The sequence below is a fragment of the Oryx dammah genome, unplaced genomic scaffold (assembly GCF_014754425.2).
Source record: "Oryx dammah isolate SB20612 unplaced genomic scaffold, SCBI_Odam_1.1 HiC_scaffold_5, whole genome shotgun sequence".
NCBI lineage: Eukaryota > Metazoa > Chordata > Mammalia > Artiodactyla > Bovidae > Oryx > Oryx dammah.
In genome coordinates, this window is record NW_024070189.1 from 86504864 (window position 1) to 86521072 (window position 16209).

The 16209-nt window shown below is 39.5% G+C and overlaps 1 protein-coding gene across 7 annotated transcripts in view; it reads left to right on the forward strand.

The window, feature by feature from the left end:
• CDC42SE2 (CDC42 small effector 2) overlaps nt 1–16209 on the forward strand; it is a 118051-nt gene that overhangs the window by 54082 nt on the left and 47760 nt on the right. For all 7 annotated transcript variants that reach the window (XM_040241797.1, XM_040241796.1, XM_040241799.1 and 4 more), the window contains one exon: nt 12129–12465. In XM_040241797.1, coding sequence (XP_040097731.1) covers nt 12412–12465 — 54 coding nt within the window. In that variant the 5' untranslated portion in view covers nt 12129–12411. The remainder of the gene's footprint in view (nt 1–12128; nt 12466–16209) is intronic.

Consider the following 16209-nt stretch of genomic DNA (forward strand, 5'->3'; position numbering starts at 1 on the left):
TCCAGCTTGTGTTTCTTCCAGTCCAGCGTTTCTCATGATGTACTCTGCATATAAGTTAAATAAGCAGGGTGACAGTATACAGTCTTGACGTACTCCTTTTCCTATTTGGAACCAGTCTGTTGTTCCATGTCGAGTTCTAACTGTTGCTTCCTGACCTGCATACAGATTTCTTAAGAGGCAGGTTAGGTAGTCTGGTATTCCCATCTCTTTCAGAATTTTCCACCGTTTATTGTGATCCACACAGTCAAAGGCTTTGGCATAGTCAATAAAGCAGAAACGAGGCACTATTCTAAGCAGTTTAAATTTATTCATTTAATCCTCACATACAGCTTTAAGGCAGATAGTTAAAAACTCCATTTTATAAAATTGTGAACTGAGATACACAGAGGTTAAGTAACCTGCCCAGGATCATTCATCCAAAGTGTGGAGGAATGCAGGATTCCTATGTAGGCTCTCTAGTATCTGAGTCTAAATTCTAAGTCACTACATTATTACTCTTTCTGAGCTTGCATGTAGATAAGTGTGTAATATGAATGTGACTGTACATGTGATGTGAGAATCTCAAGCTGAGAAATTAAATTAAAAAATGTAAACTTGAATTTTATACTTCACTTTATGGGTTTCTAAGAATTAGAAAGTGCATACGGTGCTTCATGGATTGTTCCTCAACCAGGCAACACTGGGCTTTAACAGAGTAATCAGGAAAACACTATAAGTCTAAACTGTCTGAATGAAAGACGGACAATGAAGGAAATTAAAATTGTGATTATTGAAAGTCCCTACCTGGGGGAAAATATTCATAGCAAAAGTTAAATAGCAGTAGAAACAGGTAAAAGAATCATACATACATAGAAATGAATCTGAAGCTAGAGAGTCAGTGAAATTGGAGTCAAATGCAAAGACAGTCTTAAGTGCCTTCGTAGAGAAAAAGTAAATTTATGTTTAAAGGATGGTAAATTAGATTGACAGTTGACTTCTCATCAACAACAGTAGTGGTCAGAATAACGTGTAAAGGACTGAAGGAAAACCACTATCAGCCAAGAATTCTATACTTAGCTAAACTGTCACACAAGACTGAGGACACAGTACAGACCTTGAGTTACCAGTGTTAACTGAGTGAAGGGTACATGGCATGCTTCTGTTCTGCTTTAGTAGTTGTATAAATTATTTCAAAATTAAAATGAAAAAGAAAATCCACAATTTTAGAGAGACAACTGAGAAGCTTACCACTTGTAGCTAAATATTTAAAAAGATGTCCTGCCCAGATGGCGTTAGTGGTAAAGAACCCACCTGCCAATGCAGGAGACGAGAGAGATGTGGGTTCAGTCCCTGGGTTGGGGAGATCCTCTGGAGAAGGGCATGGTAACCCATTCCAGTATTCTTGTCTGGAGAACCTGATGGACGGAGGAGCCTGGTGGGCTACAGTAGAGTCACAAGAATTGGACACATCTTAAGAGACTTAGCATGCACACACTACTGAAAAAAAAATTCTTAAAGCAGAAGAAGGAAGTTGAAAGGAAAAATTGGGAGGCAAGAAAAAATGGTGATCTAAAAATTGGTAAATGTGGATAAATATTGATAATCATCAATATTATTTATACCTACCTATGCTAAGCACGGGCTTCCCTGGTGGCTCAGAGGTTAAAGCATCTGCCTGCAATGCGGGAGACCCGGGTTCAATCCCTGGGTTGGAAAGATCCCCTGGAGAAGGAAACCCACTCCAGTACTCTTGCTTGGAGAATCCCATGGAGGGAGGAGCCTGGTAGGCTACAGTCCACGGGGTCACAAAGAGTCGGACACGACTGAGCAACAAACTACTAACTACTATGCTATGCATAAGTACTTGGTGTAATTCTCTCAACAACCATGTAGTATAGTTACTGATATTTTCTTCAGTTTGAAAGAACTCATCCAGTTCCCAGCACAATGAATGAAAAGGACCAAACCAAGTTATATCGCTGAAAAACTTGAGAATTCCAAAAGTAAAGAGAAAATCTTTCAACTTCCCAGAGAAGGGAGAAATATGTCACCAGAAAAGAAAGGAAATTATGTCTCCAGACTTCTTAGCAGCTACTCTTGAAAGTAGTTAATAGTGAAGCGTTGCCTTTAAAATCCTGAGTAAAAGATCCTTAACTTGATATTCTGTGTTTAACCAGTCAATTAGATGTCAAATGCAAGCGTTTAAAACGTTTTTCTTCCCTGTACCCTTTCTTAAGAAGCTACTAGAATGTGTTGTTTACTCTCCAAGTCATGTCAGATTCTTTGCCACACAGGCGTCCTTCACTAGGGAGATGGTGAACTGGAATGTGTGATTTTCTACAAAGTAAGCTGAGGAGGATGAAAAAAGAGACCTCAGAAAGAGGCCATCAACCCAGGAAAGGAACCGAAGGAAAAATGCCTGGAGAGCAGCTAGTAAAGATTGAAGCAAGAGGCTAGGTGGTCATGTGACAAAATGAAAAGAAAATTTAACTCAGTACATCTACTCACATGTTCAGGTATTTGGAAATTACAGGTCTTGTAGAGAGCTAATTAAAGTGTTTTGCAGTCCCTGGTGCCTCAGTGGTAAAGAATCCACTTGCCAGTGGAGGAGATGCGGGGTCAGTCCTTGGGTCAGGAGTCTTCCCTGGGAGAAAGTGAAAACTGTTAGTTGCTCAGTCGTATCTCTTTTGTGACCCCGCTGAGCTATTGTCTACCAGGCCCCTCTGTCCATGGAATTTTCCAGGTGAGAATACCAGAGTGGGTAGCCATTCCTTCTCCAGGGGATCTTCCCCACTCAGGGATCAGACCTGGATCTCCTGCATTGCAAGCAGATTCTTTACCATCTGAAGGAATGGCAACCACTCCACTATTCTTGCCTGGAAAATCCCAGAGAGAGAGGGACCTGGTGGACTACAGTCCCTGGGGTCACAAAAGCGTTGGACATGACTTAGTGACTGAACAGTTCTGGTGTATGTACATAGAAAAACCAAGCAAACACAAATTCTCAGGAGTTATTAACCACAGAAAAACCAATGATTATTCAAGCAAAAATAGCTAATTCTAATAGATGACTTGTTTCAGCAGTGGCAGTTGTAGTAACAAACACTGATTATTGATTCAACCAAAAACTATTAATTATCAGTGTTGATAAGTAAAAGGGAGCTTGAGGGTAGGCAGTGATTTAAAAAAAAGACATATTCTAATCTATTTTTAACGGCAAATCAGGTTAAATTATCTAAAAGTCAATAACAGGAATTAGTAGTTGTCATCTTATTCATAAATATCAGAAGAAACCCCTTGATAACTTAAAGATGACTATGAACAGAAAGGTACATGCTAAGTCGCTTTAGTCCTGTCCAACTCTTTGTGACCCCATGGACTGTAGCCCTTTCAGTCTGCTCTGTCCATGGGATTCTCCAGGCGAGAATACTGGAGTGAGTTGCCATTTCCTCCTTAATCTAGCTCATGTCTCTTATGTCTCCTGCATTAGCAGACAGGTTCTTTACAATGAGCACCACCTGGGAAGCCCAAAGAATTGTATTAGAACATTTCGTATTCCATGACTGTGAAAGTGAAAGTACTAGTTGCTCAGTCGTGTCCTAATTTTTGCGACCCCATAGCTGTAGTCCACTAGGCTTCTCTGTCCATGGAATTCTCGAGGCAAGAATGCTGGAGTGAGTAGCCATTCCCTTCTCCAGGGGGTCCTCCCAGTCCAGGGATTGACCCAGGTCTCCCACGTCACAAGCAGATTCTTTACCATCTGAGCCACCAGGGCAGCCCATAAAGTGTTAGTCGATATATATCATGCTTGCCACTTTAAACAGCTTTTTATTGCTCACCAATACTTTAAAAATCTTGGCGCTTGTATTATTTTTTAGTAAGAGTAAGGTAATATGGATGTGCTCAGTAGTGTCTGACTCTTTGCAACCCCATGGACTGTAGCCCACCAGGCTCCTCTGATCATGGGATTTTCCAGACAAGAATACTGGAGTGGGTTGCCATTTCCTTCTCCAGGGGGTCTTACCAGCCCAGAGGTTGAAACCATGTTTCCTGCATTGACAGGTGGATTCTTTACAACTGCGCCAGCTGCGAAGCCCCGAATAAGAGTAAAAATTTGTTTAAATATAAGAAAGTATTTTACAGTATGATTTTTAATTCCCTGAACTGCTGGTAGTGGGATAGAATTTGAGTATATTTTGGCTTGGTAAACCTTGTATGATGATACCACCCACCAAGAAAGGTAACATAGGCACAGATGTGGGGAGAAAGACTGTGAATTCAGTGTTACAGATAATGTTAACAAGGCGACCACATGAGATGTTCATTAATAGGTGGGTATAAATATCTACCTAGACTCAGGAGAAAAGATAGCTTTCAATCCGTGAACTAATAATTGAGAGCCTACTCTGTCACAGAATTGTTATTTCTAACTCTGTATCGCTAATGAAGGGTTTTAGGACAGTGGATGAAGAGATAGAAAAGGGAGAGAGAGAAACTGGAAAAAGGAAAGAAGGAGTGTAGCAGGAAAGGAAAAGGAGGATTTATTATGAAAGCTAGAAAAGGTAGGCGTGGTATTTGTTCTTATACGAGGGTGAGAAGTGTGGGCATTTGAGAAGGGAACAGTAGTTTTCTTATGTATTACTCTGTTTACATTGCAGACTCTGTCAGGTTTGAGCCAACATAACAGACCCTCCCGTACATATGTATATGCTTAGCTTAAGCAATTGAGTTTTAATTAAGAGGAAAAGGAGGATATCAGAAAGGAAAAGCCTGGGTAGACTGAAAATGCTACCTGACTATACCTATAAAATATTAATGTCCTAGACAATTTGTAAAAGTAAACCTAAATGAAACTATGTGGGATGATAGTTTTATTATCCTGGGAAAGGTAAAATTAAACCAATTCATGATGAAAATTTGTCAAAAGTAAGATAAACCCCGCAATCTGTGATGAAAATCGACTTTTGACTTCCTGACTTTCGAGCTTTCATACGGAGAGTTCCTTGGCTGTCCAGTGGTTAGGACTCTGCACTTTCATCCAGATTCAGTCCCTGGTCAGGGAACTAAGATCCGTAAATTAGGCAGTGCAGCCAAAAAAGGAAAAACAGAAGCTTTCTGAGGAAGGCTGTAAACAAAGTTCAAAAAACAAAAGTGATGCAACAGAAAATACATAGGAAACTTGTACAGTCTACAGACTTTTGGATGTGCCATGTTAATGGATTGTTGTTGTTTAGTTGCTACGTTGTGTCGGACTCCTTTGCAACCCTGTGAACTGCAGATGTTAGGTTCCTTTCTCTCTAGAATTTTCCAGGCAAGAATGCTGGAGTGGGTTTTGCTCTTTCCTCCTCCAGGAGATCTTCCCAGCTTAGGGATGGAACCCACGCCTCCTCCATTGGCTGGTGGATACTTTACTGCTGAGCCACCAGGGAAGCCCCATGTTAATGGAGTAGATACTCAATATTGTTAAAATGTAAATTTCCAAATGTCAGGAAAAAATGCAGTCCCAGTCAGATTCAGGGGCGATTTTTTCTTTTTTAGACATTGACAAACTGATCCTCAAACGTGTATGGAAATGTGAAGCATCTAGACAATGCAAAGTAATCTTGTAAAAGAATACTTGGAAAGATTTATCACTATTGGACTAAAGTCGTAGTATAAAATTATAGCGGGCTTCCCAGGTGGCGCTAGGGGTAAAGACCCTGCCTGCCAATGCAGGAGGCATAAGACACGGGTTCGATCCTTGAGTCAAACCTTTGGGTTGGGAAGATTCCCTGGAGGAGGGCAGAGCAACCAGCTCCAATATTCTTGCTTGAAGAATCCCATGAATGGCGGAGCCTGGCAGGCTACAGTCCATGGGGTCACAGAGAGTCAGACACGACTGAAGAGACTTAGCATTCGCATACATGTATCAGAAAGGCAGACTGGGTCTGGTATAGGAATAGGTCAATGTAATTAATCATCAGCCCAGAAATGGACCCAAACTTAACAGTTATTTGATTTTCAGTAAAAGGTACCAAATCAAGTCAGTAGGCAAAGGGATCCATGAGGAAATGATCTGGAGCAATTGTATATCCATGTCAAAGAAAGGAATCATTAACCTTTACTTTATACTACCACTAATAACTAAAAGGATTATAGACTGAACGTAAAAAATGAAAGTTGTGGGTGAAAAAATAACTGAAGAAAAAGTGTTTGGGGGAATATGCAAACATTTCTTTGAACACAGATCATAAAAGGTGAAATAGATAAACTCGACTTTATTAAAAAAACTTAAACTATCTGAGACATGTTGTTTTTTAAAAAGTGGAAAGACAAAGACTAGGAAAAAAATACTCACAATACACTTACCAGACAGAGGACTAGATCTAGAATATGGAAAGAGCACAGCTGAAAAACCACATAGATTAAAAAAATGGGCAAAAGATCTGATTGTACCTAGCCAAAGAAGAAAATATATGAATGGCTTGCTATCACAGCAAGATAGTACCTCATACAGAGGGAATGACTGAAGTTAACAAGATTAACGACACAACGTGTTGGTAGGAAGTGGAACAGTTGGAACTCTCATACGTTGCTGGTACAAATGCAAGATAGCCAGTCCATTCTCAAGGAGATCAGCCCTGGGATTTCTTTGGAACGAATGATGCTAAAGCTGACACTCCAGTACTTTGGCCACCTCATGCGAAGAGTTGACTCTTTGGAAAAGGCTCTGATGCTGGGAGGGATTGGGGGCAGGAGGAGAAGGGGACGACCAAGGATGAGATGGCTGGATGGCATCACTGACTCGATGGACGTGAGTCTGAGTGAACTCCGAGAGTTGGTGATGAACAGGGAGGCCTGGTGTGCTGCGATTCACGGCATCGCAAAGAGTTGGACACGACTGAGCGACTGAACTGAACAACCGAATTGGAAAACTGCAAAACAGTTTAAAGTTCAAACTGTTCTTAAAATATGACTCAGTAGTTCTCTTTCTAAATATTTACCCAGGAGAAATGAAAATTTCTGTTCACATGAATATTTGTGTATGCTAATTCACAGAAGCATTTCTAATAGCCCCAAACTGGAACTAACAAATAGAAACAGTTACATTGTGCTGTGTCTGTACAGTGGAAGTCTGTATGAATTAGCTGATGGAGGCGTCATGGAAAATCTCAGAAACGTGCAGAATGAAAAAAGCCAGATTTTTTTTTATACTATGTGATTATATTTACATGAAACAGTGGGAAGGAATAAACTTTAACCAGTCATTCTAAGAAGAAAAACTACCCTTACTTCAGTAGCTGCATATGCCCCCAAAAGTGTGCCTTTATAACTGAGTTCAGGGAACAGTGGCTTAATTTTGAACTTTAGCCACAGAATAGTAGGTCTGTGATAAATACATAGTTTGAAAGCTCTCTTCAGAATGTTCCCCCCTGGCGACCCCCCCACCCCCCACGGCTGCTGGAAGAACGTTGTACCACAAGTCACTATCAAAAGAATGATTTTAACTAGATTGAGACAGATTTAGTGCTGGTGCAGCTATGATATAGCTTTACTGAGAACTCAGACTTGGTCATTGATTAGTAGGTTCTGCATTTCTGTTGGAAACCTCTTTGGCATCTGGTAGAGTTTCAGATCTTACTACTCATCTCCCTACCCAAACACCCCAAATTTTACCAAGTCCTTCAGAGTCTCTAGTAAGGATGTTCATTTTTATTTGATTTTTTTTTTTTTTTTGCATTTCCGTGACTCCAACAACTTGAAATTGTTAGTACTTTCTTCTTTTACTTATATATTTAAATTGTTATTTAAAGATATAATATGTAGAAAATTGCATAGACCATAAATGTACATTTAATACAAAGTTATAAAGCAAGTGCTTGAGTAACTACCACCTAGATCAAGAGGTAGAATGTTATCAGCATTCCAAGAGCCCTCGTGCATCTCTTCCCATTCTTAATTCCTGCCCTCAGCTGCAGAGATAACTACACTTTCCTGACTTGTATTATAATTTTCTAGCTTTACTTTTTTACACTTCCTTATGCATCTCTACACAAAATAGTTTGGTTGAAGTTTTATTTTTTTGAACTTGTTTTTGAAATTCATATACATGAGGTCTTTCCATGTGCATTGTTTTGTCCTCAATAACATGGCAGTGAGAATTGACCAGTGTGTTGGATGAAGCTACCATTTATTGTAGTATTCTTTTGTATGAATGAAGTATAGTTCATTTTTTTCCCAGTTTTTTATTGAGATACAGTTGATTTACAATATTGTGTTAATTTCTACTGTACAGCTAAGTGACTCAGTTATACACAGATACATATTCTTCCTTATATTAGTCTCCATTGTGGTTATTTAGGTTGTATAGTTCCCTGTGCTGTTCAGTAGGGCCTTGTTGTTTATCCTTTCTATATGTAATAGTTTGCATCTACTAACTCTAAAGTCCCAGTCCAGTCCTCCCCAGCCCCCAGCCCTCTGGCAGCCACAAGCCTCTTCTCTGTGTCTGAGTCTTGCGACATAGATATGTTCATTTGTGCAGTATCTTCGGTTCCACATAGAAGTGATTGCATACGGTATTTGTCTTTCTCTTTTTGATTTACTTCACGTAGTATGGTAATCTAGTTGTGTCCGTGTTGCTGCAAATGGCATTATTTTGTTCCTTTTTGTGTCTGTAGTATTCCATTGTATATATGTACCACACCATCTTTACCCATTCATCTCTCAGTGGAAATTTTGATTGTTTTCATGTCTTGGCTATTGGAAATAGTGCTGCTGTAAACATGGGAGGGCGTGTGTCTTTTTGAATTATAGTTTTTTCAGGTATATGTGCAGGAGTGGGATTGCTAGATTATATGGTAATTCTATTTTTAGTTTTCTGAGGAACTTCCATACTGTTTTCCATAGGAAAGTAAAAGTGAAGTCGTTCAGTCGTGTCCGACTCTTTGCAGCCCCTTGGACTGTAGCCTGTCGGGCTCCTCCGTCCATGGGATTCTCCAGGCAAGAGTGCTGGAGTGGATTTCCGTTTCCTTCTCCAGGGGACCTTCCCAACCCAGGAACGGAACCCGGGTCTCCCGCGTTGCAGGCAGACGCTTCACTGTCCGAGCCACCAGGGAAGCCCGTTCTCCATAGTGGCTGTACTGATTTGCATCCTTCCTACAGTGGGGGAGGGTTGCCTTTTCTCCATGCCCTCTCCATTATTGGTGGCCTTCTTCATGGTGGCCATTCTGACTGCTGTGAGTCGGTGCTTCGCTGTAGTTTTGGTTTGCATTTCTCTAATGATGGCAGTGTCAGGCATCTTCTCATGCACTTACTTCATGTGCCTGTATTTCTTCTTCGGAGAAATGTCTCTTGAGTCTTCTGCCCATTTTTTGATTAAGCTGTTTTTGTTGTTGTTGAGTTGTATGAGCTGTTACAATATTTTGGAAATTAAGGCCTTGTGGGTCGCATTGTTTGCAAATATTTTTTTCCCACTCTGTAGATTGTGTCAGTTCTTTAAAAATTTTTTTATTCTTTTTTTTTGGTGTGGTGGGGAATGTAGATTTTCAGGTTGTTTGCTAAAAACTCACGGCTATTAAACATTATTTTTGTTACTTCATTGTATGGTTTGCCATTTTAATTTTGGTAACAAATAAGAGCATCTTATATCAGTATAACTCTTTGTAATATATGCACTACCCTTACGTACATCCTAATTTAGCCCTCATTTCCGACCTGTGACATTGGCAGTGTAGTATTACATTTTTTTAACTAACAGAGCTTGTCAGTTCCTCAGGCTAACATTGTGAAAAATTAAGATAGTTTTAACAGTTGCCACCATTCTTTTATTTCAAAGTCTGAATTCTAAATTTTATCCAATTCTGTTTCACACAAACTAAGCATGCTCTGTACCTCAACTGAGTTAAAGTATTTCACAAAAAAAGGAAAAGAAATTATTTGCTTAGAGGTATGCCTCGTTGCCTTTTTTATATTTTTCCGAGTCATGGCCTTACTGTTTCTTTGGAAGTTGACCTAAGAAGTTTTGTTTTATTGATTTGTGTGTAGGATGTTGGGACATAAATTCTTTAAATTATCAGCAGTGAAACTGTTCACACAAGTATGAAGCTTATATCTGCAGCATTTGATTTAGGTGTGGAAAGGGAGGAGGAGGGGAAGGGGCTGAGGAGGTTATATTTTTGCCAGAGCATACTGCTTGCTTCTATACTTTTTTTACTCAACGCCAGTCTCTGAAAGTCAAGAGACTGAACTTTTAATGCAAGGAAGCTCTGCAAATCACTAACTAGCCTGACAGTTCACATAAGCTTTTGTAAAATCTTATGTCTAATGAAACTGTGGTTTGTGAAATGCTCTGGTGCTGTAGTCCAGTTTGACCCCTAATTTATGTGTGGAATCTGCTGAGTTGTGTTTAAACCAAGTTTAGTTGTTGATGTTGCAAAGTGACACTTCTTTTGTTATCTTAAGATGTGAAAAGTAAGGTTTTCAGTGTGGATGTGATTTAAGCAACACTGAGCTCAGGAAGTGAAAGTAACTATGAGTATATTTATTATTAGTGTCTGTGGAAATTTTTGTGACAAATTCAGTACTTCTCTAAAGGTGTTATGTATAAATGTGTTTTAAGTATATACACATTTGTAAAAAAAATTCTAAAAAGAAATTTTGTTTAGAAAAGCAAGAAGATGGAAAGTATATTGGTATGATATTCCAAGGCGTGTTTGAAACATTTTTAGACTTAAATGTTTACTTAACAAATAAAAACCTGTGGAGCTGCAAACATCCCCTTGGTTTGAAAATATATTTCATCCTATCTGTTTTCTAGGTGATACACTTAAGTATCTTTTCTGTCTTATCTCCAACAGTACAAATTCTTACACTTTAAGCAGTCATTCTTCAAGTAAACATTAAGAATTTTTGTGAATATCCCTTTCAGAGTAGTACATATAGTGGGAAAATGTGTACTTTAAAATTTTCAAAATAAGGAGTAGCTTTACTCTGGGAAGGAAATTTGAATTTGTGGAAATGTGGATTTCTAAGTAGGGAAGCCATTGATTAATTTTAAGTGTTAATCAGAAGGAACATTTACGTAGTTACAAAGTGAAGAAAATAAAACACCTTCCATTGTAAAATTAATTTGACAGTGGTTTCTGGCAAAGATAAATTATAAGTAAAAAGGGTGTTGCCTAGCATTGTATGTAGATGAGAAAATATGATGATAGAATAAATCATATAGTAGATTTTAAAACCTCAGATTTCAAATCCAGTAGAGTTGAAACATTAGAGTAACTCAGTGTTTATATGTGCTACAATAGCAATGGTGAGCATAAAGAATTTCAGCGTCAAAGGCATGTTTGTTTTCATAGAATTGGTTAAAAGAGATTTCACAGTAATTTTTTAATGGCCAAGATCTTTGATTCAGGGTGGAATTAAGCTTGTCAAGTAAATAGTAGCTGAAATAATGTTCATGGTGTTGTAAATACAACCCTTTGCTCTAATACTCTTGCTGCAGAAATAAATGAAACGTACTTTTCTTTTGAGCTTATAAACCTTGATAGTGTTTCCTTGCTTCATTGGACAGAGTCAGTTGCAAGACTGCTACTTCTTTGTTTCAGAGTTTGGGTGAGGTGAGAAAAGTTCATCTCTCCTTGAAAATGCATTCCAGTTTCTGAATTTTAACTGTGGTGACTGTACGTTTTCTTCCTTCTTATCGTCTCTGAACATATGCTTAAAACTTAATGTGTCATTTTCCTGTAATACAAGGCACGTCCTTTGGACTGTGTAGAATGAGGGTCCCAAATTCATGCCTTGTTACGGCCTACGTTTGTGCCATTGAACATGTATGCATTAATCTTCACTGAAGATCTTCTATGCAAATATAAAAACAGCAGTCATTTATGTCTTCCTGGTTTAGAGTCATGGCTTTGGGAAAAGCTTTTATAGCCACAAAACTGAATGCTCTGTGAAGGCAAGGATTAGTGTTTCGTTTGAGTTCCTATGTTACTAATACATGACACTCAGTACTTAAATATTTTTTTGTTCAGTGACTTATTAAAGTCTTGATTTTTTTTTCAGTGTTTACTTTTTTTGAAATAGTTTTAATTTTATCAGAGATTTAAGAAATAAGCTTCTAAGGATAAGTAAAGTAACTTGTTTTCTTTCCTTTTTTCTTTTTCTAGACCACCTGTTGAGGCCCTGAGTCAAGACAACAATTTTTATACTTTTCCTGGTGGTTCAGAAACAAGTCTCTGTAGAACCAGAAACAAAGAAAGGAAATAATCTGACCTTTTCTTTATTAGATTGACTGTAAAAGATACTTGACTTCCAGGAACAAGCACAGAGAAGTAATAATTATTTTGGCATCATTGGACGTTGATCACATTGAGAAACGTGCTTTGTGAAGCTTCTCGAGTTGAGATTTGGAAACTTCATTGGTGCTCATTTATAACTTGGACTATCAGCATGAGTGAATTCTGGTTGTGTTTCAACTGCTGTATCGCAGAGCAGCCTCAACCCGTAAGTATGAAGTGATACACATACAAATTGGGTGGGGTGCTTGTTATGCGTACTGTTGATTCTCAGGTTAAAACCAGGATCCCAGTAGTGATTGTAGGGCAGTTCCAAGGCCTGTCAGTGAACTCCTAAACATCTGGTTAAAGAAAGAAAAAAGTAAGTTTGCTTTTGAGTAAATGCTATGTGTGAAGAACAGTGCTAGACTACCGTGTGTGATTGAGAAGGTTGTAGACCACCTTCCGGTGGACCCGTGAGAGGGGAGGGAGACACCCTGCGGCAGAACAGCCGAGTTGGCTTTGGAGATCAGTGGGTGGAAGACGGCGAGCCAGGACTGACCGTCTTCTCTCCCTCACAGCAGTTCTCGGGGGAAGATGCTGTTACCCTTATTTCTCTGTAGACGTAGGTTCCGGTTTTTTGCCCTGAGTGGACAGTCAGTCGTCTTCGCTGGCCATTTCTTGGTACCTGCCTCACTTTTGTCCCTTCTAACCTGTGCATTTTGTTACCTCTACCAAAATTCATCCCTTCCCCTCCAGTGTTCTCTTCGTCTTTTAAGATGCCTGTGTCGAATGTCAACTCTCTGAAATCTTCCCCAGCCTTTTCCTGACGTAGGGGAAAATCCCTCAGCAGTATTTCTACCGGCTCCTTTGGTTGATTTTTCTATGGTGGGATGGAACTTGTTGCACAGTAACCACCTTGGTCTCTTCTTTAGGGGCTCTGACCGTGTTTACCCTGTATCTTCAGGATCGCATCTGATGCCTTGGAGAGTGTGGTCATACATGCTAGCTGGTTTGCTGACTGCCTGGTGGAATAAATGAATTTCCATTGTATTCTGCTTGGCTTAACATTTGTAACAATATGAAAGGAAGAATGAGGTGTAATCTGAAGCTCTCTTCAGATCTTTTCTGAGCCTTTCCCTGGTCATACATACACAGTCACTTTTTAATTTTCCTTGTATATGCAGTTGTTTTTGAATGTCCTAGTCTTTAATGTCTGGCTCTGGAAAAGGGAAAATATGAAAAAGTGAGGGCAGGGAGGAGAAGAAAGGGCACTGGCTTTTTAAACCCCCTGGAAGTCACTGCAGCCAGAGGATGAGGGGCTTGCAGCAGTTGTGGAGTTGAGCACCAACAGTGGTGGCCCACCTGCTGGTCTGCTCCTCTGAGATCAGAAGAGGAGATGCTGGGAGGACAGGCTCCTTTTTGCCCACCCTGGCTCCCCAGAGGTTGTGTGCGTGCTGTGCAGAGACCACAGCTATGGGAGGAGGGGGGCACTGCTCTGCTCCTCTGCTGAGAGCTGGCGCTGCAGTTTACCTCTCAAGTTTTCCCCTGGAAGTTGCCAGCCTTAAAGAGACTCCAGAGTTCCAGAATAGATACAGCAGAAAGATGATGCCTGTACAGTGGTGGTGGGGATGCAGATTCCTACTGGTAACTGCTCCACCATCTTCCCTTTTACTACTTTGGTCATACTGTTTTTTACATTTAGTTCTTTGATCCATGAAGTAAGGAGAGTTGCTTTGTGTGGGATGAGGTAGGGGTCTGACTATTCTTTCATGTTAAGTCAGCTATCTAAAAACAGTTTATTAAATAGCCAGTCTTTTTATTAGAGATATGAAATGTCACCATTATTATATACTACATTTTCATACATTTAAAGACACTACTCTTAAAACCTGTTCTGTTCTTTTGCTTACATATGTTTACACCTGTGCCATTGCACCTGCTGCCGTTACTTAGTACGTAGCTCTTCTTTTTAAACTATCTTGGTAAGTCTTATTTTTAAGCTGGATTGTTATGACATGGGTTTTTGCTGTGTTATCTTTTGTATCTTCTTCTTTGAATGAGATATATCATGCATCTTTTAAATCATTTAGGTGTTTACTTTAGAATTGCATTGAATCTAGATGTAATTGGATGAGAATTGACATTCTCAAATTTTGAGTAGTTCCATTGAGAAGCATAGCGTACATCTTCATTTGTATAGACCTTTTCATATTCTTTTAGTAAGTTAAATTTTTCATCATGTAAGTTTTGCATATTTCTTGCTCAGTTTTTTATAGATTTTTTAAAATGAATTTTCCTTGCTATTCTTAATGAAATTGTTTTGCTATTACATTTACTAGTGGATTTTTTTTTTTTTTTTACTATTTTGTAAGCAGTTGATTTTATACACCAATTTTTTATCCAGATACTATACTGAGCACTTTATATTTCTTAAATTTCTCCATATAGTGACATTTTGTTTGTCTTAATTCTCATATGTAAACTTTTTTCCCTATTGAAATCTTTCTGCATTGGTTTGACCTCCAATATAATATTGAATAGTGTCAATGATGGTAGAACATTCTTGCTTCTCCTGACTTTTAATGAGAAAGGTTCAAATTTACTTAAGCATAAAATGAATATTTATTTCAGTAACCATGTTTACCTGTGCATTTGTTATTGTATATAATTTATCATTTATGACTTAATATTACCAATGATTGCATTTTCAGCAGTTTTGAAAGATTTTAGAATACTTGAATCCTGTCACTGTACTGTTTTTACTATGCCTTGTAATTTTTGTTGAAAGTCATTTGTGATAATATGCTGAGTGAAAGAAACTGAGGGAAACAGGTTTTCATATTTATCTGTGGGGGATTAGGCTTTGCTTATTCTTTGCTGTAGTTGTAGGTGTCCCAGGACAACGTTTTCTGTGGCGTCCTTGCTTTGTGCCCTGTTGTCTTAGGTTTCCCTAGGACTTCTCTCTAAGGTCTGAGGTCCAGCGCTTTTGGTTGTCTTTCCCTGCATTTTCACACAGGAGCATTGTTGATGTACTGGTGAGGTGCTGGAGACGGGGAAGCGTGACACACTGCTCTGGTTAGGTCTCAGTCTTTTAGTGAGCCTGTGCCCCTGCACTGTGACCTACACAAGTGCTTCTCAGTTTTGTTTTTTTACTCCTTAGTTGAGACAGGCTGGAGGAGGCTGCAGTTGGATGTTTCCCTTCCCCAAGGTTGGTTAGTTTCTGATACAACCCCAGTCAATTAGGAGCTGGCAAAATAGGTTTCTTTTGAGGGGAGGCTTTGTTAAGAACAACAGGCAAATTTCCATAGTGCCAGATTGCAGAAGGGCGTTACAAATCGCGCTTCCCTGGTGGCTCAGTGGTAAAGAACCTGCCTGCCCATGCAAGTGATGTGGGTTTGATCCCTGGTCCCGGAAGGTCCCCTGAAGAAGAAATGGCACCTTCCTCTAGTATTCTTGCCTGGAAGAGTTCCCATGGACAGAGGAGCTTGGTGGACTACAGTCCGTGGGGCTGTAAAGAGTCGGACACGACTGAAGTGACTGAACAGCAGCAACGATTGTAAGTTGCTCTGAGAACCCTACCTGGGGCCTGTGTGTGGCAGTAGTCTAGGTGTGGTTTTTTGGTGTGGTCTGAGTCAGAGTTCAGGCGAAGTGTCAAACCTCCCCTGATCGCCTTTAGTTCACTGAGAATATGGAGATTGGATTGGGTGAAGTGTTAGTTACCTAAGATGATGCAAGTTAGCCTAAACCATAGTGGCTTAAAACAGACTTATTACCTCACAGATTCACTTAGTTGGTGTTAGTCGCTGAGTCTTACCTGATTCTTCACTACCCCATGAACTGCAGCCTGCCAGGCTCCTCTCTGTCCATGGGATTTCCCAGGCAAGAGTACTGGAGTAGGTTGCTAGTTCCTTGTCCATAACTAAGATGATGCAAGTTAATCTAAACCATGGTGGTTTGAAACAGACTTTTA